Source organism: Cherax quadricarinatus, chromosome 3, assembly GCF_038502225.1.
Source record: "Cherax quadricarinatus isolate ZL_2023a chromosome 3, ASM3850222v1, whole genome shotgun sequence".
NCBI lineage: Eukaryota > Metazoa > Arthropoda > Malacostraca > Decapoda > Parastacidae > Cherax > Cherax quadricarinatus.
Window position 1 is genome coordinate 18,306,400 of NC_091294.1, and position 23,027 is coordinate 18,329,426.

At 43.4% G+C, this 23,027-nt stretch overlaps 1 protein-coding gene across 2 annotated transcripts in view; it reads right to left on the reverse strand.

Moving 5' to 3' along the window:
* Positions 1-665: 665 nt before the first annotated feature.
* LOC128706579 (protein FAM43A) overlaps positions 666-23,027 on the reverse strand; it is a 463,132-nt gene continuing 440,770 nt past the window's right edge. For both annotated transcript variants that reach the window (XM_070090540.1, XM_070090548.1), the window contains 3 exons: positions 22,473-22,552; positions 7,023-7,223; positions 666-4,970 (listed from right to left, as the gene is read on the reverse strand). In XM_070090540.1, the coding sequence (XP_069946641.1) occupies positions 4,026-4,970; positions 7,023-7,223; positions 22,473-22,552 (1,226 nt within the window). In that variant the 3' untranslated portion in view covers positions 666-4,025. The remainder of the gene's footprint in view (positions 4,971-7,022; positions 7,224-22,472; positions 22,553-23,027) is intronic.

Genomic DNA, 23,027 nt, shown 5'->3' on the forward strand with positions numbered 1-23,027 from the left:
CGTCCTGGCAGTGCCTGGCTGGTCAAACAGTTCTGGACCCTCGTCCTGGCAGTGCCTGGCTGGTCACACAGTTCTGGACCCTCATCCTGGCTGGTCACACAGTTCTGGACCCTCGTCCTGGCAGTGCCTGGCTGGTCAAACAGTTCTGGACCCTCGTCCTGGCAGTGCCTGGCTGGTCACACAGTTCTGGACCCTCGTCCTGGCAGTGCCTGGCTGGTCACACAGTTCTGGACCCTCGCTCGTGACCAGCGTCACTCCTCACTATGCTGGTAATGAGATCTTGATCTAAGGAACTGGAGCTGCCAGACCCTTATAGCGGATCAGCCTTATTACCTCCATTCCCTAGTAGTATTCTTTTTCATCGTAGTTGTTGTGTTTATGGTTTGTAAATGTGCGAGCGCCTGTGAATATTTATAAAGAACAAGCACTCAAGATTGATTAGATTCTATAATAATATTATAATTATTTATAGTAATTATTATTGCTAATTATTATAATTATTATTCTCCCAGCGCTGTTTCAAACCTACATGCATGTTTAGCGCTTTTCCATTTATGCACTAATACTGCCCTTTATAAACACAGTTATAGATGTTTATAACAGATATCATTGTATTTGCATTATCTATATAAATATCACAAGGTATGGCCAATGAGACGCAGCTATGGATAATGATTTATTTGGTAATTCTATAGATAACATCTACTTATATGATACAAAATTACATTTCTTATGTACATCCCTGACATTGCCTTCATAAACATTTTTAATAGCTATATATTTACATGGAATGTAGCTTGCATCACAATAGATAAGGTAGCAGTTGCAGCAAGCACCAACTTGTGAACAGCAACCATCCTGCACTACTCTTGTGCCTCCAACCCCATCCAATACGTCCCAGTGTCTCTCCACTCAAAGTTTCGCTCCACCCTCCAAGTACTCTTATTTCCACCCTCTATGGGGAAAGAGCTGGAGAATAGCTGTTGGGACTCTTAGTTTCTAGCACTTTTCCCGTTAATTAACATTTTTACTTCAGGTCATATCTCAAACAGACAATCCAGGATAGTAGCAAATTCCACCACGTCCATAGGACTACCAACATGAATCATCACAGTTCCATGAATATCTTCAACAGGGTTTACCATTCTACAACACAAATGTTTCTCTCCGCATAAAATGGAATTTTACCGCCACGCTATGGCTGAGCACTCTGTGTCAGCCCCAAAGAATCCATTTCAGAAATTAGCATCATAGTATTCACAACATAACTATTTTTAAAGTATATTATATAGCCTACAGAGACTCAAGCTTCTGCAAGTACATCACTGTAAAGCTTCTCTTTCCGTTTAGTCATTACTTTATTATAACTAGGCTATTACATAACTAGCAGTGTTTGCAACAAACTTCAAACAATATTAATTTTTATAATCCCTGTTACTGTACTATATATATACTGCTAATTTTATAAGGCAGCATAATTAATGCAAGGAATCTATACTTCATTATTCGGTAATTCTTCAGAGGCAAGGTCTTCTCTCACTGAACTAAGATGTCAGCCTATTTCTCACTGCTACAGCTGGTAACTCTACGGTTACAATTCATTACAGTACACATGTTACAAAGCATAGTTCTCAAGATATTGTTACTAAGCCAAACTCTTATATTATTAAAGATTACAGAGCCTAGTTCTTATGCCACAGACTAACAGGTCTATTTCTTAAGAGTAAACATCTTACCAACCACTATTCTCAAGAAGCTGCGTCTGTTAAAATGAGTTAACGAACCTTAATTTACAGGGTGTAGATTACTATTTAAAGTTTTACTCTCACAATAGAAGGTCAAAAGGTCCAATTATCACAATACTAGAATCGACAGGTATAAAATTTCAGGGGTTGAGGAAGTCCTTAATTGACTTATTATTAGCCTCATAGACAAAGGTTATATCATGCCAATTTCCTGGAATGCTGAGTTACACTACACAATACACACTAATACAGCTAATAAGATTACTTTTCAGCACAATTCATGGTATAATACTGACACAACAAATTATCATGGGTGATAACTATGAAAAATCTAGCACCACATAAAGTAGCCTAACTGTGGCACCATTATTTACTCTAGCACACACTGAGTGTGTTTTAAGCACACACAAGTTGAACACAGGTGATAGCTGTACTAGCTACGTTAAATGAAGAGTGTAAAATTAAGTTCTCACAAAATGCGAGTCTGTAAGGCTTAACTTATCGAACATAAGACTGTGGTGAAGTATTTCATGAGGTGTAGGCCTAATGTAATTACAAAAATAAACATTGTTTATATTAAGTACTTCAATAAACATTTTAACAAAGAAATTATAACAATATTTATAGTTTATCTTATAAATAATACCAGAAGAATATGAATGTCATATTACCAATGGTAGGAGAAATTTGCAACTTATGAAGATACAAAAAAAATGGAGACACCTGTTTAGGTTCGGGAAACTTGGGTAACTAATTCTTCAGTGAACATTTTAAAACACATCCATCACGTAGAAGATTTGCTAGAAAGATAATTTATAAATTATATTGTATTTAATTACAGATGAAGATATTTCAGAAAATTTGATTTTACATCACATGCTAGGATGTGGATGGTGGCACTAAGTACATAAGTTACAGAATATATTAAATTGGTCGTCCTGGGGTAAATTTTTATATGAAAACATCTGTGGTGTCTGATGAAAGATCAGGATGAGTTAAATCAAATTTTTATATCCTAATGAACTTGAGTGATTAGCTGCATGTAGCTTGAATGATTTGTAAGTCAATGACATAAGCAACTGAAGAGAGGCATAAGTAAATAAAAAGAAGTATAGATAAGGGGAATTACGAAGATAGAAAGGTAGTCAGGAAGCCATCTTGTGAAGATATACTAAATCTTAACCGGCTGAAATCGCCGAGGCATAGGCACAGTGTTGTATAAGACGTGATGATGATGATGAAGGATGACCTAATGGTATGGTGACATAAACAAAATATGGCACCTAAGGGAATGACAATTTTTAAGTGGGTTATGCTTAGCATGCAGCTTCATGCTCTGCATTACACCAGCAAATTAACATACTAATTGTGAATTTATAATATAAATGTGAAAAGTCATTTTTGGTTGGTGTGTACTCACTCGAACATTATTCAAGATCCACAACACAGAGCATTTATCTTCTATTATAATGCTAAGTGAAAATACATCCAGTGAATGGGATGTGTACTGGAGAATACTAGGGTTTTTTAATTGCCTATTCCTGATTCTTTATAAAGTAGCTACTGCCATATAGCTTAATGGTGTTAAAAAAGTTTAATTACATAATACACACAATACTTACTAACATCCATAACTTAATGATCAAAATAAAGAACAGATATGGAATAAAGTTTATAAATGTGATTCACTGCCACCTGTGAAAATTATCCCATATGGATCACATAGTTACCGGTACTCTACTCCTTCAGAGTAACACAGACAGATTTACCATAATCTCATAAGAATTATGGTAATCTGAGTTAACTGTATATTGCTTCTGATGTGTTGACATTAGCAGGCAAATGAATGCACTGCAGAGCATACATTACATGTCAACAGAAGCTTAATTAAGGCATTTTGATTTGGTATATAATATATCCTCTTTAGATTCTGAGAACACATGGACATTAATGGAAGCATTGAGTCTTTGTCAGATGCTTAATATTTCGTAATTTTGTTATAGGTTCCGAACTACATCTGGCTTTATAAGAAGCCCTTTACAAGGGCTTCCTTAAATGATGAAGCATTAAGCTGTCTGGACTAGTAAGAGAAGCCTAGATCACACTGAGACTGGACAGTACGGTACAGCTGTCCTCGCATGTGTCACACATTCCTAACTGTATTCACACAGAGGAGAGGGACTTACATGATTATATTTCTTAACAAGGGAAGGAGATTCACTCACTACAGTATCACTACTAAGTCACTGCTAAGGTACTGGTTTTCAGTGTGAGAGGAAACTACAGTTTGGTTGCATCTAAATTTTGAAGAGAGTCTTTATCTTCAGAATAACCACTTTCTTCACTAATGTTATCACCTTCCATGAGTGCCATCTTGCTAGGGTTGTCGCCTTTTCTTATAAGGTGACTTTCGCTAATAATGTGATCACTTTCGTTCATGAGGTTCTCCTGCTCAGTAGTGACGTCACAAGGGTCACTGCAAGCACCACATGATGAGCTGCATGAGTCACAGTGGGAGCCTAGAGACTCCGGCTGATCTGAAGTGAGAGATTCTTCTGCAGGAGCAGCCAGGTTTAACTCACGTGTTAGAGTAGCCAGCAAACCTAGATCATCTCTTCCTCTCACTTCAATACTCCTCGCATCATCACATGAACCTTCGTCATCCGCGACTTCTTCCACAACGCCCAATGGTTGATGGTGTTGTGGTCGGTGGTCTAGGGGTGATAGGGGAGGCACTGGACAATAAAGGAGACTGTCGGAGTGGTGACGTGTAGAGGCAAATTGCGGACTTTCATCTTCATACTCTTCATCAAGCACGTAATGATCTTGTCCGGCACTTGCAAACTCACTGCTGGAGTCATAATCCATGACAATATCCGAGGTTGTCTCTGACATAGTACTAGAACCGCCTACGTCTTCCTCCGGTTGTAGATGTACAGAAGCTATGTCGTCTATTTCCTCTTCATCACTGTTCCCTAGGCCTTCCTCATCTTCCTCCTCTATAGTCTCTTCGATGGCACCAAGCTTAGGTGCGCTCTTTGATCGCTCAAGAGGTGGGCGATAGTTAGCACCTCCAGTGGAGAGAAGAAGCTTGCGCCGAGGGATGGCAGCAGAATCATAGATGGCGTGCATGAGGGACATCCGCGCATTCTGCCTCACAACTTTCTCTCTTCGAAATTCTTGCAGTGCTGATGCCAAGCGGACTCTCAATTGTGCTGCCATTGCCTGGAAAAAATAGAAATAACTATTTATTATACCTTATTCAGTAGCCATAAATGCATACACACTTGAGGCTCTTCATTTTTAGCATTCTTTACAACAGAAAATATTGACTTCCTTTGATGCAGTTCTTCACAATTACTGTATGCATTTCAAAATATACAAATCAGATATGTACACATTACAGAAGATGTAACTTTCTGAATCCAATTCAGTAGGAAGGTAACTTTCTGAATCCAATTCAGTAGGAAGGAAGACAAGAAAGAAAGTGAACGATAAAGTTGATGGATTGTATAGAAGGAACGTTTTGGTAATCGGAGGCTCAAGTGTTCGGTCACAGATGCAAAAGCACCAGAGGATGGAAGAAATATAAAAATAAGCAGATGGAAGTGGACATAGAAAGAACATTTGAACCAGAAGCGAATACGCGAGGGCGAGAAGAGAGCGAGTGACAGAATGAGAACGTTACAGCATAAATGCAAAGTCAGAACGGTAACATCAGTCGGAAGTAACAGAAACTGATAGTACTTAAAGATAGCTGATGAATAACGATAAGGTCTGTTTGAAACTAAATGAACGTATCACTGAGGTATTCACAAAGAAAAAAGGGGATAATGCCAGAGAACAGGAGAGAAAAGGCAGACCAGCAGAGACAACATGCCGTCAACACAACAGGAAACAACAATAAATGCCAGGCAAAGTGGATGCGTCATGAGAAATGGTTCTCACAAGGATGAGAGAGGCAGTGGTGGCACTGTCAACCGCTAATGAAAATCTACATGTAAGTCGACGGAGACAGGGCACTTTCTGCAAAGCTGAAAAACTAGCATATGTCGTCCCAGTACGATACATACATATCATGCCGGCATCTTGGACGTGCATATTGTCTAAGGTAGTTAAGAAGATACTCAGGAGTACTGAAGCACCTGGTGAAGCATCTAGTCATAAACCATACACATCACACTTTAAAAAGAGGAAAATTCTTTTATCCTGCTATTATTACTACTATTAATATAATAATATGACAGGGAGGATAGGGAACAATATGGCGGATGTCAAAAATTACTTACATTTAATATCTGGAGGAATCACGTTAATAAGGATAACAAAGTTTAGGTTCCCAGTTTTTGTGATGTATATTACATGGGTCTAAGGGATTACCTGAGAAGTATTGACTGGGGTGCTCTGAATAGTTTAAGGAGACTGACTAGGGTGATGACTATCAATGTGACATTTTCCGAAGCATCGTACCAGCTGACCACGTTGTACATATTCCAAACAGAATTTAAATCAAACATGACTGACCCTAAATGGAGGAACAATTGACTCAAACATCTCATGGGTGAAACGAGAGACATTTACAAGCAAAGCAAAAGAGGAAAGAGGCATCTTATTAATCAATGCATTCAGTTTAAGATAGAACTTATAAAAAAATGAAGAAAGCCAAAAGAAAATGTGAAATTAGTATTGCTAGAGAATGATATACTAATCCAGAGTTTCTTTCAGGAGTATAGAAATAAGATTAAAGGAAAATAAAATCCCACAGGATGACCAGAAGGTTGTCTGGGGTGGAAGGAAGAGAAGGGATCATCCCAGGAAGGACTAGAGGGAGGGAATAAAGGAAGGTTTTGAGTGCTAGTGGCTTGAGCATCTAGCAGGGTTATGTGAGCTTCTTAGATCGGAGTGAAGACAAGTGAATTTTATGACTTGATGTCGTGCTGTTGGAGTGTGAGCAAGGAAACATTTATGAAGGGACTCAGTGAAAATGATAAGCCGGACCTGAGTCCTGGAAGTGGTGAGTACAGTCAGTCCCGCACTCTGAAGGACGAGTAAGTATGCTGTAATTCCGAGTCATTTAAACTGGAATGTCTGTGCACATCTGGCAACACAGCTATTGAATGAATAATGATGAATGTGATTCAGTTTTTTTGGGTCACCCTACCTTGGTGGAAGACGGCAGGTGTGTTAAATAATAATAATAATAATCATTATACTACTACTAATAATAATAATAATTTAATAATATTAGATTAGGTTAGACGTAAAATACTGACTGACCTCTGCTTTGCTGTTCTTTGGACAGAGAACAGCATGACAACGCAGCTCCTGCTTGAGTCTGCGTCCCTCGTGACGGTAGACCCAACAGAAGACCCTGGGGTAGGCCGGGTGCGCCACGCAGTACGTGACCCGGTGCGCCCAGTACTCGGTGAGACCGTGTTCCCGGGTCACCGCTCGTAGACCCGCACCGCAGATAGTCACCTGCCGATCAACAGGAAAATTAATGGCTACAGAAAGTTACAACACAACAACAATAAAAAGACAAACTACAAGCGGACAAATCTGATTAATTCTAAGACAGTACTGACCCAATACGGTGGATTTTGGTGGCTTTCGAAAATATTATATACGTATAATGTTGCGGTTTTCTTTAAATTTAAATTTTCAACCTGCCTGCTTACCGCCTGCTTGCCTGCCTACCTAACTGCCTGCCTGCCTGCCTAACTGCCTGCCTGCCTGCCTGCCTGCCTGCCTGCCTGCCTGCCTGCCTGCTTACCTGCCTGCCAGCCTGCCTGCTTACCTGCCTGCTTACCTGCCTGCTTGCCTGCCTACCTGCCTGCTTACCTGCCTGCTTACCTGCCTACCTGTCTGCCTAACTGCCTGCCTAACTGCCTGCCTGCCTGCCTGCTTACTTGCCTGCCTGCCTGCTTACCTGCCTGCTTACCTGCCTGCCTGCCTGCCTGCCTACCTGCCTGCTTACCTGCCTGCCTGCCTACCTACCTGCCTACCTGCCTGCTTACCTGCCTGCCTGCCTGCCTGCCTGCTTACCTGCCTGCCTGCCTGCCTACCTGCCAGCCTGCCAGCCTGCCTGCCTACCTGCCTACCTGCCTGCCAGCCTGCCTGCTTACCTGCCTGCCTGCCTGCCTGCCTGCCTACCTACCTGCCTGCCAGCCTGCCTGCCTGCCTGCCAGCCTGCCTACCTGCCTGCTTGCTTGCCTACCTGCCTGCCTGCCTGCCTGCCTGCCTGCCTGCCTGCCTGCCAGCCTGCCTGCCTGCCAGCCTGCCTGCCTGCCTACCTGCCTGCCTGCCTACCTGCCTGCCTGCCTGCCTGCTTGCCTGCCTGCCTGCCTGCCTGCCAGCCTACCTGCCAGCCTGCCTACCTGCCTGCTTGACTGCCTGCCAGCCTGCCAGCCTGCCTGCCTACCTGCCTGCTTGCCTGCCTGCCTGCCTGCCTACCTGCCTGCTTGCCTGCCAGCATAGTTGCTGATCCTCCTTTACATGTGTTGTATGTATAGATTAGCTGAGTATCATAGTACCATCCATGTGTTTATATAGAAGATCCCTATTAGGCCGAGTGAAGAACCCCCACGACATGCCTGCCTGCCTGCCTGCCTGCCTGCCTGCCTGCCTGCCTGCCTGCCTGCCTGCCTGCCTGCCTGCCTGCCTGCCTGCCTGCCTGCCTACCTACCTGCCTGCCTGCCTGCCTGCCTGCCAGCCTGCCTGTAAAGGAAGGATTGGTGATACAACTAGCCTGGATCCGCGGGGGCGTTGACCCCCTAAAACATTCCTCTGGCATCCCTCGGGGGGGGGGGCTAAGATAAGAAGTCAATACATCATCATGATCATGATGATGTGTTGACAAATAACGTATTGGACGCAAAATTATAAAAAATTATTTTGAGATCTTTTTATGTAGATGTCTTTTTGTATAGGTCTTTTTTAGACGTCTTTTTGTATGTCTTGTAGACTTCTGTATACGTCTTTTTCAGACGTGTTTTTGTAGACGTCTTTTTTCGGAACGTCTTGTCATTGGACATCTTTTTATCTGATGCGTCTTTTTTGAGACTTTTTTGAAGACGTTTATTTTGAGACGTAATTTTTAAGAAGCCTTTGTGTACGTCTTGCGAGACCATCACGAGACTTGAGAAATCTTAAAAAGAATTATGACAATGTCATTGCAAATTCTTGCACATGTTATGGCGGTGATGGTCCTTGAGGGGACCACTGCATGATGAAGGGTTCTTGATCCAGGAAACTGGAGCTGCTTTCTTCTTCCTTGGATCAAATAACGCCTACGATTCCTCAAGCGCTTCCCCGTTAATATAATAATAATAATAATAATAATAATAATAATAATAGTACTGATAGCATTAATAATAATATTGATAACAATAATAATAATAATAATTTATTATTATCATTATTACGTCTTAATCTGGTTAGAATGATGGATGACAGTGTATACCACCTGGATGATTGAAGTGTGACAGTGTATACTACCTGGATGATTGACGTGTGACAGTGTATACCACCTGGATGATTGACGTGTGACAGTGTATACTACCTGGATGATTGACGTGTGACAGTGTATACTACCTGGATGATTGACGTGTGACAGTGTATACTACCTGGATGATTGAAGTGTGACAGTGTATACTACCTGGATGATTGAAGTGTGACAGTGTATACTACCTGGATGATTGACGTGTGACAGTGTATACTACCTGGATGATTGACGTGTGACAGTGTATACTACCTGGATGATTGAAGTGTGACAGTGTATACTACCTGGATGATTGAAGTGTGACAGTGTATACTACCTGGATGATTGAAGTGTGACAGTGTATACTACCTGGATGATTGAAGTGTGACAGTGTATACTACATGAATGATTGAGGTGTGACAGTGTATACTACCTGGATGATTGAAGTGTGACAGTGTATACTACCTGGATGATTGAAGTGTGACAGTGTATACTACCTGGATGATTGAAGTGTGACAGTGTATACTACCTGGATGATTGAAGTGTGACAGTGTATACCACCTGGATGATTGAAGTGTGACAGTGTATACTACCTGGATGATTGAAGTGTGACAGTGTATACTACCTGGATGATTGAAGTGTGACAGTGTATACTACCTGGATGATTGAAGTGTGACAGTGTATACCACCTGGATGATTGAAGTGTGACAGTGTATACCACCTGGATGATTGAAGTGTGACAGTGTATACTACCTGGATGATTGAAGTGTGACAGTGTATACTACCTGGATGATTGAAGTGTGACAGTGTATACTACCTGGTTGATTGACTTGTGACAGTGTATAGTGCCTAGATGACTGACGTGTGACAGTGTATACTACCTGGATGATTGAAGTGTGACAGTGTATACTACCTGGATGATTGAAGTGTGACAGTGTATACTACCTGGATGATTGAAGTGTGACAGTGTATACTACCTGGATGATTGAAGTGTGACAGTGTATACTACCTGGATGATTGACTTGTGACAGTGTATAGTGCCTAGATGACTGACGTGTGACAGTGTATACTACCTGGATGATTGAAGTGTGACAGTGTATACCACCTGGATGATTGAAGTGTGACAGTGTATACTACCTGGATGATTGAAGTGTGACAGTGTATACCACCTGGATGATTGACGTGTGACAGTGTATACTACCTGGATGATTGAAGTGTGACAGTGTATACTACCTGGATGATTGAAGTGTGACAGTGTATACTACCTGGATGATTGAAGTGTGACAGTGTATACTACCTGGATGATTGAAGTGTGACAGTGTATACTACCTGGATGATTGAAGTGTGACAGTGTATACCACCTGGATGATTGAAGTGTGACAGTGTATACCACCTGGATGATTGAAGTGTGACAGTGTATACCACCTGGATGATTGAAGTGTGACAGTGTATACTACCTGGATGATTGAAGTGTGACAGTGTATACCACCTGGATGATTGACGTGTGACAGTGTATACCACCTGGATGATTGAAGTGTGACAGTGTATACTACCTGGATGATTGAAGTGTGACAGTGTATACTACCTGGATGATTGAAGTGTGACAGTGTATAGTGCCTAGATGACTGACGTGTGACAGTGTATACCACCTGGATGATTGACGTGTGACAGTGTATACTACCTGGATGATTGACGTGTGACAGTGTATACCACCTGGATGATTGACTTGTGACAGTGTATACTACCTGGATGATTGAAGTGTGACAGTGTATACTACCTGGATGATTGAAGTGTGACAGTGTATACTACCTGGATGATTGAAGTGTGACAGTGTATACCACCTGGATGATTGAAGTGTGACAGTGTATACTACCTGGATGATTGAAGTGTGACAGTGTATACTACCTGGATGATTGAAGTGTGACAGTGTATACTACCTGGATGATTGAAGTGTGACAGTGTATACTACCTGGATGATTGAAGTGTGACAGTGTATACTACCTGGATGATTGAAGTGTGACAGTGTATACTACCTGGATGATTGAAGTGTGACAGTGTATACCACCTGGATGATTGAAGTGTGACAGTGTATACTACCTGGATGATTGAAGTGTGACAGTGTATACTACCTGGATGATTGAAGTGTGACAGTGTATACTACCTGGATGATTGACTTGTGACAGTGTATAGTGCCTAGATGACTGACGTGTGACAGTGTATACCACCTGGATGATTGAAGTGTGACAGTGTATACCACCTGGATGATTGACGTGTGACAGTGTATACCACCTGGATGATTGAAGTGTGACAGTGTATACTACCTGGATGATTGAAGTGTGACAGTGTATACCACCTGGATGATTGAAGTGTGACAGTGTATACTACCTGGATGATTGAAGTGTGACAGTGTATACTACCTGGATGATTGAAGTGTGACAGTGTATACCACCTGGATGATTGAAGTGTGACAGTGTATACCACCTGGATGATTGAAGTGTGACAGTGTATACTACCTGGATGATTGAAGTGTGACAGTGTATACCACCTGGATGATTGACGTGTGACAGTGTATACCACCTGGATGATTGAAGTGTGACAGTGTATACTACCTGGATGATTGAAGTGTGACAGTGTATACTACCTGGATGATTGAAGTGTGACAGTGTATACTACCTGGATGATTGAAGTGTGACAGTGTATACCACCTGGATGATTTACGTGTGACAGTGTATACTACCTGGATGATTGACGTGTGACAGTGTATACCACCTGGATGATTGACGTGTGACAGTGTATACTACCTGGATGATTGAAGTGTGACAGTGTATACCACCTGGATGATTGACGTGTGACAGTGTATACTACCTGGATGATTGACGTGTGACAGTGTATAGTGCCTAGATGACTGACGTGTGACAGTGTATACCAACTGGATGATTGACGAGTGACAGTGTATAGTGCCTAGATGACTGACGTGTGACAGTGTATACCACCTGGATGATTGACGTGTGACAGTGTATACTACCTGGATGATTGACGTGTGACAGTGTATACCACCTGGATGATTGACGTGTGACAGTGTATACTACCTGGATGATTGACGTGTGACAGTGTATAGTGCCTAGATGACTGACGTGTGACAGTGTATACCACCTGGATGATTGACGTGTGACAGTGTATACTACCTGGATGATTGACGTGTGACAGTGTATACCACCTGGATGATTGAAGTGTGACAGTGTATAGTGCCTAGATGACTGACGTGTGACAGTGTATACCACCTGGATGATTGACGTGTGACAGTGTATACTACCTGGATGATTGACGTGTGACAGTGTATACCACCTGGATGATTGACGTGTGACAGTGTATACTACCTGGATGATTGACGTGTGACAGTGTATACCACCTGGATGATTGAAGTGTGACAGTGTATACTACCTGGATGATTGAAGTGTGACAGTGTATACCACCTGGATGATTGACGTGTGACAGTGTATACTACCTGGATGATTGACGTGTGACAGTGTATACTACCTGGATGATTGAAGTGTGACAGTGTATACTACCTGGATGATTGAAGTGTGACAGTGTATACCACCTGGATGATTGACGTGTGACAGTGTATACTACCTGGATGATTGAAGTGTGACAGTGTATACTACCTGGATGATTGAAGTGTGACAGTGTATACCACCTGGATGATTGAAGTGTGACAGTGTATACCACCTGGATGATTGAAGTGTGACAGTGTATACTACCTGGATGATTGACGTGTGACAGTGTATACCACCTGGATGATTGACGTGTGACAGTGTATACTACCTGGATGATTGACGTGTGACAGTGTATACTACCTGGATGATTGAAGTGTGACAGTGTATACCACCTGGATGATTGAAGTGTGACAGTGTATACTACCTGGATGATTGAAGTGTGACAGTGTATACTACCTGGATGATTGAAGTGTGACAGTGTATACTACCTGGATGATTGAAGTGTGACAGTGTATACTACCTGGATGATTGAAGTGTGACAGTGTATACCACCTGGATGATTGAAGTGTGACAGTGTATACTACCTGGATGATTGAAGTGTGACAGTGTATACTACCTGGATGATTAAAGTGTGACAGTGTATACTACCTGGATGATTGAAGTGTGACAGTGTATACTACCTGGATGATTGAAGTGTGACAGTGTATACTACCTGGATGATTGAAGTGTGACAGTGTATACTACCTGGATGATTGACGTGTGACAGTGTATACCACCTGGATGATTGAAGTGTGACAGTGTATACCACCTGGATGATTGAAGTGTGACAGTGTATACTACCTGGATGATTGACGTGTGACAGTGTATAGTGCCTAGATGACTGACGTGTGACAGTGTATACTACCTGGATGATTGACTTGTGACAGTGTATACCACCTGGATGATTGACGTGTGACAGTGTATAGTGCCTAGATGACTGACGTGTGACAGTGTATACTACCTGGATGATTGACTTGTGACAGTGTATACCACCTGGATGATTGACGTGTGACAGTGTATACTACCTGGATGATTGAAGTGTGACAGTGTATACTACCTGGATGATTGAAGTGTGACAGTGTATACTACCTGGATGATTGACGTGTGACAGTGTATAGTGCCTAGATGACTGACGTGTGACAGTGTATACTACCTGGATGATTGACGTGTGACAGTGTATACCACCTGGATGATTGACGTGTGACAGTGTATACTACCTGGATGATTGACGTGTGACAGTGTATACTACCTGGATGATTGAAGTGTGACAGTGTATACTACCTGGATGATTGACGTGTGACAGTGTATACTACCTGGATGATTGACGTGTGACAGTGTATACCACCTGGATGATTGACGTGTGACAGTGTATACCACCTGGATGATTGACGTGTGACAGTGTATACTACCTGGATGACTGACGTGTGACAGTGTATACTACCTGGATGATTGAAGTGTGACAGTGTATACTACCTGGATGATTGACGTGTGACAGTGTATACTACCTGGATGATTGACGTGTGACAGTGTATACTACCTGGATGATTGAAGTGTGACAGTGTATACTACCTGGATGATTGACGTGTGACAGTGTATACTACCTGGATGATTGAAGTGTGACAGTGTATACTACCTGGATGATTGACGTGTGACAGTGTATAGTGCCTAGATGACTGACGTGTGACAGTGTATACTACCTGGATGATTGACGTGTGACAGTGTATACTACCTGGATGATTGACGTGTGACAGTGTATAGTGCCTAGATGACTGACGTGTGACAGTGTATACTACCTGGATGATTGACGTGTGACAGTGTATAGTGCCTAGATGACTGACGTGTGACAGTGTATACCACCTGGATGATTGAAGTGTGACAGTGTATACCACCTGGATGATTGAAGTGTGACAGTGTATACCACCCGGATGATTGAAGTGTGACAGTGTATACCACCCGGATGATTGAAGTGTGACAGTGTATACCACCCGGATGATTGAAGTGTGACAGTGTATACCACCTGGATGATTGAAGTGTGACAGTGTATACCACCTGGATGATTGAAGTGTGACAGTGTATACCACCTGGATGATTGAAGTGTGACAGTGTATACTACCTGGATGATTGAAGTGTGACAGTGTATACTACCTGGATGATTGAAGTGTGACAGTGTATACCACCTGGATGATTGAAGTGTGACAGTGTATACTACCTGGATGATTGAAGTGTGACAGTGTATACTACCTGGATGATTGAAGTGTGACAGTGTATACTACCTGGATGATTGAAGTGTGACAGTGTATACCACCTGGATGATTGAAGTGTGACAGTGTATACCACCTGGATGATTGAAGTGTGACAGTGTATACCACCTGGATGATTGAAGTGTGACAGTGTATACCACCTGGATGATTGAAGTGTGACAGTGTATACCACCCGGATGATTGAAGTGTGACAGTGTATACCACCTGGATGATTGAAGTGTGACAGTGTATACCACCTGGATGATTGAAGTGTGACAGTGTATACCACCTGGATGATTGAAGTGTGACAGTGTATACCACCCGGATGATTGAAGTGTGACAGTGTATACCACCTGGATGATTGAAGTGTGACAGTGTATACTACCTGGATGATTGAAGTGTGACAGTGTATACTACCTGGATGATTGAAGTGTCACAGTGTATACTACCTGGATGATTGAAGTGTGACAGTGTATACTACCTGGATGATTGACGTGTGACAGTGTATACTACCTGGATGATTGAAGTGTGACAGTGTATACTACCTGGATGATTGAAGTGTGAGAGTGTATACTACCTGGATGATTGACGTGTGACAGTGTATACTACCTGGATGATTGAAGTGTGACAGTGTATACTACCTGGATGATTGAAGTGTGACAGTGTATACTACCTGGATGATTGAAGTGTGACAGTGTATACTACCTGGATGATTGAAGTGTGACAGTGTATACTACCTGGATGATTGACGTGTGACAGTGTATACCACCTGGATGATTGAAGTGTGACAGTGTATACTACCTGGATGATTGAAGTGTGACAGTGTATACCACCTGGATGATTGACGTGTGACAGTGTATACTACCTGGATGATTGAAGTGTGACAGTGTATACCACCTGGATGATTGAAGTGTGACAGTGTATACTACCTGGATGATTGAAGTGTGACAGTGTATACTACCTGGATGATTGACGTGTGACAGTGTATACTACCTGGATGATTGAAGTGTGACAGTGTATACTACCTGGATGATTGACGTGTGACAGTGTATACTACCTGGATGATTGACGTGTGACAGTGTATACTACCTGGATGATTGAAGTGTGACAGTGTATACTACCTGGATGATTGAAGTGTGACAGTGTATACTACCTGGATGATTGACGTGTGACAGTGTATACTACCTGGATGATTGAAGTGTGACAGTGTATACTACCTGGATGATTGACGTGTGACAGTGTATACTACCTGGATGATTGAAGTGTGACAGTGTATACCACCTGGATGATTGAAGTGTGACAGTGTATACTACCTGGATGATTGACGTGTGACAGTGTATACTACCTGGATGATTGAAGTGTGACAGTGTATACTACCTGGATGATTGACGTGTGACAGTGTATACTACCTGGATGATTGAAGTGGGTTTACAGTAGAGTGAGGTGAAGTGTTGTATGTTCTGTGATCATCATGAGCGCTGGATATCCCGGGAGGGTTGTCTCCCACTCGTAATTATAATTTCACAAAGAAGACACAGATACAACTTTTATGTTACTCTCAGTGTGGAGACGCTTCGCCCACCAGCAGCTTCTTCAGTTCACAGTAGACCAAACAAAATCTTAGAGTACATAGTCCAAGGAAGGCCAGACTTGGTGAGGTCACCTGATAACTGTCTTACCAACTTACGGTGCTTAAGGCACAACTGTATTGCTAGGTCATATTGTGATAGATTCGAAGCAATAGCGCCTGTATAGCCCCTCTTCTTTTATGACGAGTTTACCCTCGTCTCACAAGAAGAGTGGTGATGCTGGTGCTGGAGGCAGTGGTGATGCTGGTGCTGGAGGCAATGGTGATACTGGTGCTGGAGGCAGTGGTGATGCTGGTGTTGGAGGCAATGGTGACGCTAGTGCTGGATGCAGTGGTGATGCTGTTGCTGGAGGCAATGGTGATACTGGTGCTGGAGGCAGTGGTGATGCTGGTGCTGGAGACAGTGGTGATGCTGGTGCTGGAGGCAGTGGTGATGCTGGTGCTGGAGGCAGTGGTGATGCTGGTGCTGGAGGCAGTGGTGATGCTGGTGCTGGAGGCAGTGGTGACGTTAGTGCTGGATGCAGTGGTGATGCTGTTGCTGGATGCAATGGTGATACTGGTGCTGGAGGCAGTGGTGATGCTGGTGCTGGAGACAGTGGTGATGCTGGTGCTGGAGGCAGTGGTGATGCTGGTGCTGGAGGCAGTGGTGATGCTGGTGCTGGAGGCAGTGGTGACGGTAGCGCTGGAGGCAGTGGTGACGCTAGTGCTGGAGGCAGTGGTGACGCTAGCGCTGGAGGCAGTGGTGATGCTGGTGCTGGAGGCAGTGATGATGCTGGTGCTGGAGGCAGTGGTGATGCTGGTGCTGGAGGCAGTGGTGATTTTGGTGCTGGAGGCAGTGGTGATGCTGGTGCTGGAGGCAGCGGTGACACTAGTGCTGGAGGCAGTGGTGACGCTAGCGCTGGAGGCAGTGGTGATGCTGGTGCTGGAGGCAGTGGTGATGCTGGTGCTGGAGGCAGTGGTGACGTTAGCGCTGGAGGCAGTGGTGACGCTATTGCTGGATGCAGTGGTAATCCTGTTGCTGGAGGCAATGGTGATACTGGTGCTGGAGGCAGTGGTGATGCTGGTGCTGGAAGCAGTGGTGATGCTGGTGCTGGAGGCAGTGGTGACGTTAGCGCTGGAGGCAGTGGTGACGCTAGTGCTGGATGCAGTGGTGATGCTGTTGCTGGAGGCAATGGTGATGCTGGTGCTGGAGGCAGTGGTGATGCTGGTACTGGAGGCAGTGGTGATGCTAGTGCTGGAGGCAGTGGTGATGCTGGTACTGGAGGCAGTGGTGATGCTGGTACTGGAGGCAGTGGTGATGCTAGTGCTGGAGGCAGTGGTGATGCTGGTACTGGAGGCAGTGGTGATGCTAGTGCTGGAGGCAGTGGTGATGCTGGTGCTGGAGGCAGTGGTGATGCTGGTACTGGAGGCAGTGGTGATGCTAGTGCTGGAGGCAGTGGTGATGCTAGTGCTGGAGGCAATGGTGATGCTGGTGCTGGAGGCAATGGTGATGCTGGTACTGGAGGCAGTGGTGATGCTAGTGCTGGAGGCAGTGGTGATGCTGGTGCTGGAGGCAGTGGTGATGCTGGTACTGGAGGCAGTGGTGATGCTGGTACTGGAGGCAGTGGTGATGCTAGTGCTGGAGGCAGTGGTGATGCTGGTACTGGAGGCAGTGGTGATGCTAGTGCTGGAGGCAGTGGTGATGCTGGTACTGGAGGCAGTGGTGATGCTGGTACTGGAGGCAGTGGTGATGCTAGTGCTGGAGGCAGTGGTGATGCTGGTACTGGAGGCAGTGGTGATGCTAGTGCTGGAGGCAGTGGTGATGCTAGTGCTGGAGGCAATGGTGATGCTGGTGCTGGAGGCAGTGGTGATGCTGGTACTGGAGGCAGTGGTGATGCTGGTACTGGAGGCAGTGGTGATGCTAGTGCTGGAGGCAGTGGTGATGCTGGTACTGGAGGCAGTGGTGATGCTAGTGCTGGAGGCAGTGGTGATGCTAGTGCTGGAGGCAATGGTGATGCTGGTGCTGGAGGCAGTGGTGATGCTGGTACTGGAGGCAGTGGTGATGCTGGTACTGGAGGCAGTGGTGATGCTAGTGCTGGAGGCAGTGGTGATGCTAGTGCTGGAGGCAATGGTGATGCTGGTGCTGGAGGCAGTGGTGATGCTGGTACTGGAGGCAGTGGTGATGCTGGTGCTGGAGGCAGTGGTGATGCTAGTGCTGGAGGCAGTGGTGATGCTGGTACTGGAGGCAATGGTGATGCTGGTGCTGGAGGCAGTGGTGATGCTGGTACTGGAGGCAGTGGTGATGCTGGTGCTGGAGGCAGTGGTGATGCTAGTGCTGGAGGCAGTGGTGATGCTAGTACTGGAGGCAATGGTGATGCTGGTGCTGGAGGCAGTGGTGATGCTGGTACTGGAGGCAGTGGTGATGCTGGTGCTGGAGGCAGTGGTGATGCTAGTGCTGGAGGCAGTGGTGATGCTGGTACTGGAGGCAGTGGTGATGCTAGTGCTGGAGGCAGTGGTGATGCTAGTGCTGGAGTTTACAACTATAACTGAAGTTAGGGGAAAGTACAGTTTTGTTAAAGTTAGTTGTATGTTATTCGATTCCTTTGTAAGATGTATTGGATTACAAATGCTAAATATCATAAGTACTGAAGACCACCCTACCCTTCATATTAATGTCGTGGTCTGAAGGGTAATTAATGCATTTGGTCATCTTCGTTACTTTATCTTATATTTTAAAAGAGAGTGAACTTCCACACTTACAAAACAGTAGATCTTAAAATTAGAAGTTTTCCATTCTGTTCTTTCAGCGTGAGTGTGATTGTGGGGTCCATGTTGTTCACTATAATCAGTAACTTGGAGAGGCTGAATCTGCTCTGAACTATAACTAAGATGTCATCTATGTAACGAAGCCATGTGACCTTTGATGTGATAGAAGACGTGAATATCGTAACTTCTAAATGTTCCATGCATAAGATGGTTAAAATAGCACTGATGGGTGATCTCCACAGACATACCAAAACACTGCCTACACAACTGTTCGACAATAAACAATTACAATTAACGCAATTCAGTAAAATCCGTAAATGGGAGATCCCAGTTTTCCTTAGCAGTGACAGGACCGTTTTTTTTTTGGTGCATTGGTCAACAAGGAAGTGACGTCAAGCCTTACTAGATCTTTTTGGTTTTTGTTTATATTAATGTCCTTGATACAGTTGATAAGGTCGTCTGAGTGTTTTGCAATGTGGAAAGGTCTTTGGCTTGGGCATTTGCTAGTTCGTGTGGAGCACTTGTAACTCATATATTCTAGCAGGTTTGTGGTTAACTGAAATGATATAGAAGAGATTCTTCCCATATTTAGCGTGCTTTAAAACTCTCCAATCATTAGCGAGGAAAGTCGTGTGGAACCAGTCAACTCTCTTTCAATGTATAGGTTCACAGGTGGTATGGACACTGAGTACATCCTATATTTGAGACGTGTAATCCAAATTGTTGTAAATAACAACACATTTATCCACTGTTGTCACCTGAGGCTAGTTCCTTAAGGTCAACAACGTTGAGATATGCAGTGGTGGGTTAAGTAACCTCAAAGACGGCAGCTGTAATAATCTCTTGTACGAAATCTTTTTTTTTAACTCGCTATCTTGGTACCACCATTAATTTTTTAGTGACAAGGCTGAGTTCTTGCTTGAGTATTGAAGCCCGGTGGCCAACGTCACACCCAGGCTTAAGAGGTCAATTACGATACTAGTGAGAACACTAGATGGAAAACAGTTGAAGAGTTAGGTTCTGCCCATGGTGCTCTACTTGATACATCCGTATAGAGCTGCTCCATTTACAGCGGAGGCAACTTCATTGCGGAGACTGAGGCATGTAGTGCGTGTATTTTTCAGAACATTTCTCTGGAGTTGATGAGAATATATACCGAGCATTCCTTGAACGGGAACGCACGGTGAGTTACATGGAGTGACTGCAACCGGTGAAGTGTTATTCCATACGCTGTATATGTGTCATTATTCACCTGTCGTTATTAGTTATTTTGTATTGTGAATTATTATATGAGCAAATTACCTGCAGGTAACTTGGGTGAGATAAGTGGGACTTAATTAAGTCACAGTAGGTCGCAGGACTGTTACTCCCTCGATGCCCACTTCACCACTCTCACAAAAAGCTAGACCTGACATTAAATTAATGATTACAATATTAAAACCAGCTACTCTGGTAAATTAAAATTGTGGACTGTATATGATTAGGCTTGCTGGGTACATAAAAGAAATTCGTGTTACCACTTACCATTTAATTACTGTAGATGGATCACACCACAACACCGGACTAACACCTAGACCCTACACTGGCCAGTTAGAGATCTAAGTGAAAGAAATAATGGTGCACTCCCCTATGAGTGATGGGCGTATCCCTTATCTTCCGCCATCCACACGTAATTCTTGAGGTCCTGCAAATTTCCTGTTCCAGTTCTTCAGCAGGGGACATTAACATAAGCTTCTGTTACAAATTAAGGCCGAAAAACCCCAATTTGGCTACGAAGACGCCGGATTATTAGCTGAATTTTCCGCGACAACCAGTGTTCACAAATTACAAATGGCGTCACCCTCCTGATCACTCAGCAGCTGTCCTACATCCCGCACTCGAAATTTCTCGAAAGGGTCAAATCAGCATCATATTTTATTACACAATTATTGCTTTATTCAAATTTACACATTCTGAATTTTTGAAAAGTCAAAATTTTCCACATCTTGTGTGATTTACATTCTAATTAATGCTGGATTACATTATTTACAGGTTTCAGGAAAGTACGAGCTAACAGTAAAATGTCATCAACATATTAACCACATTATGAAAGTCCGGCAGTAAGCTGTATCACTGAACATTATACTTTCCACTGCATTTGTAAAGAAATGGTTCAGTGTGGGGGAAGTTCGTGAGGCAGTAGGTAAAATGAAAGGGGGTAAGGCAGCTGGGATTGATGGGATAAAGATAGAAATGTTAAAAGCAGGTGGGGATATAGTTTTGGAGTGGTTGGTGCAATTATTTAATAAATGTATGGAAGAGGGTAAGGTACCTAGGGATTGGCAGAGAGCATGCATAGTTGGTATGGAATCACGCTGTATAACATAGGAAAGGTCGCCTATTGGACAAGATGTAGGTTGTTATAGGTAAAGAAACTCAGGGACCTTATACCCATAATTACTAAAGTCACGAAGAGATATAAAGTTAGATCACAACACAGTGTTACATGACGGAACTTATGGCAATACTGAGTTACCTAAGTTGCATGAGAGATTTGATACAGAGAGAGTTTGCAATATTAAATCTTTGTTCTAACGGCTATTCGCTGAGGACTGACCTTGAGCTTAACTGTACTGAGAATAAAGACTGCAAGTTGCGTCATTTTACATGAGCACTGCATCAGGCCTATTGGCCCTTGCTAGGAAGGTCTATGCATGTCAGTTTGATAAGTAAGACATATGTGCAACAATTAGGTATTATTATTCCGAAACATTTTGCTTACACAGTAGACTTCTGTAGTCGCGTACAGAAAAGTTAGCGGAAGCAGTAGAGATGTGAAGACGATGTAATCAGTCCATCACCCTTGAAGATGTAGCTTTGAGGTGGTCAGTCTCAGACTATGGAGCAAATCTCTTCTCCAGGATGAGGGACTGATCACCTCAAAACTACGTCTTCAAGGGTGATGGACTGATTACATCGTCTTCACATCTCTACTGCTTCTGCTGACTCCTCTGTACTCGACTGAAGAAGCCTACTGTGTAGGCGAAACGTTCCGGAATAAAGATAGCTAACTCACATGTGTCTTACTTATCAAACTGTCGGTATTGTATACCATTACCATATTCACTACTTGTCAGTGTTACCACTAAAGTGGCTTACCTTCATAGCGATGTCTTGACGGTTGCTCTGGTAGTAGTTCCTCCACAGTGTTGCCAGTGGCTTGTCTACGCACCCTTCACCTGTAACAGTTATTACCTGGTTAGTGTTTATAAGATGTAACTCTTATTGTAGTAACATCATGATGCTTATTCATTTAAACATCATTCTACCTAATCGTGTTATGCATCACTTGATACACAGCAGTTATGACACAGCCTTAACACCATAATAGACATGATGGTTATAACACGACACATTAAGACCACGATCGTCTAGTGTAGCCTATTACCCAACACTAAGATAAGGTAAACTGTTATGTGGAAAATGGTATAAAATGGTATAAAATGGTACAAAATGCCGACAAGTTGACAATTAAGACACATGTGCAGACCATCATGCTGAACTCTTCTCTAGGGACTGACCACCTCAAAAATTTCTCTAAGGTTAATGGGCTGATTACATCATCTTCATTTCACTACTACACCTACTACCTCTATATTTGACTGAAGAAGTCTACTGTGTAGGTGAAACGTTTCAACAATAAAGATACCAAAC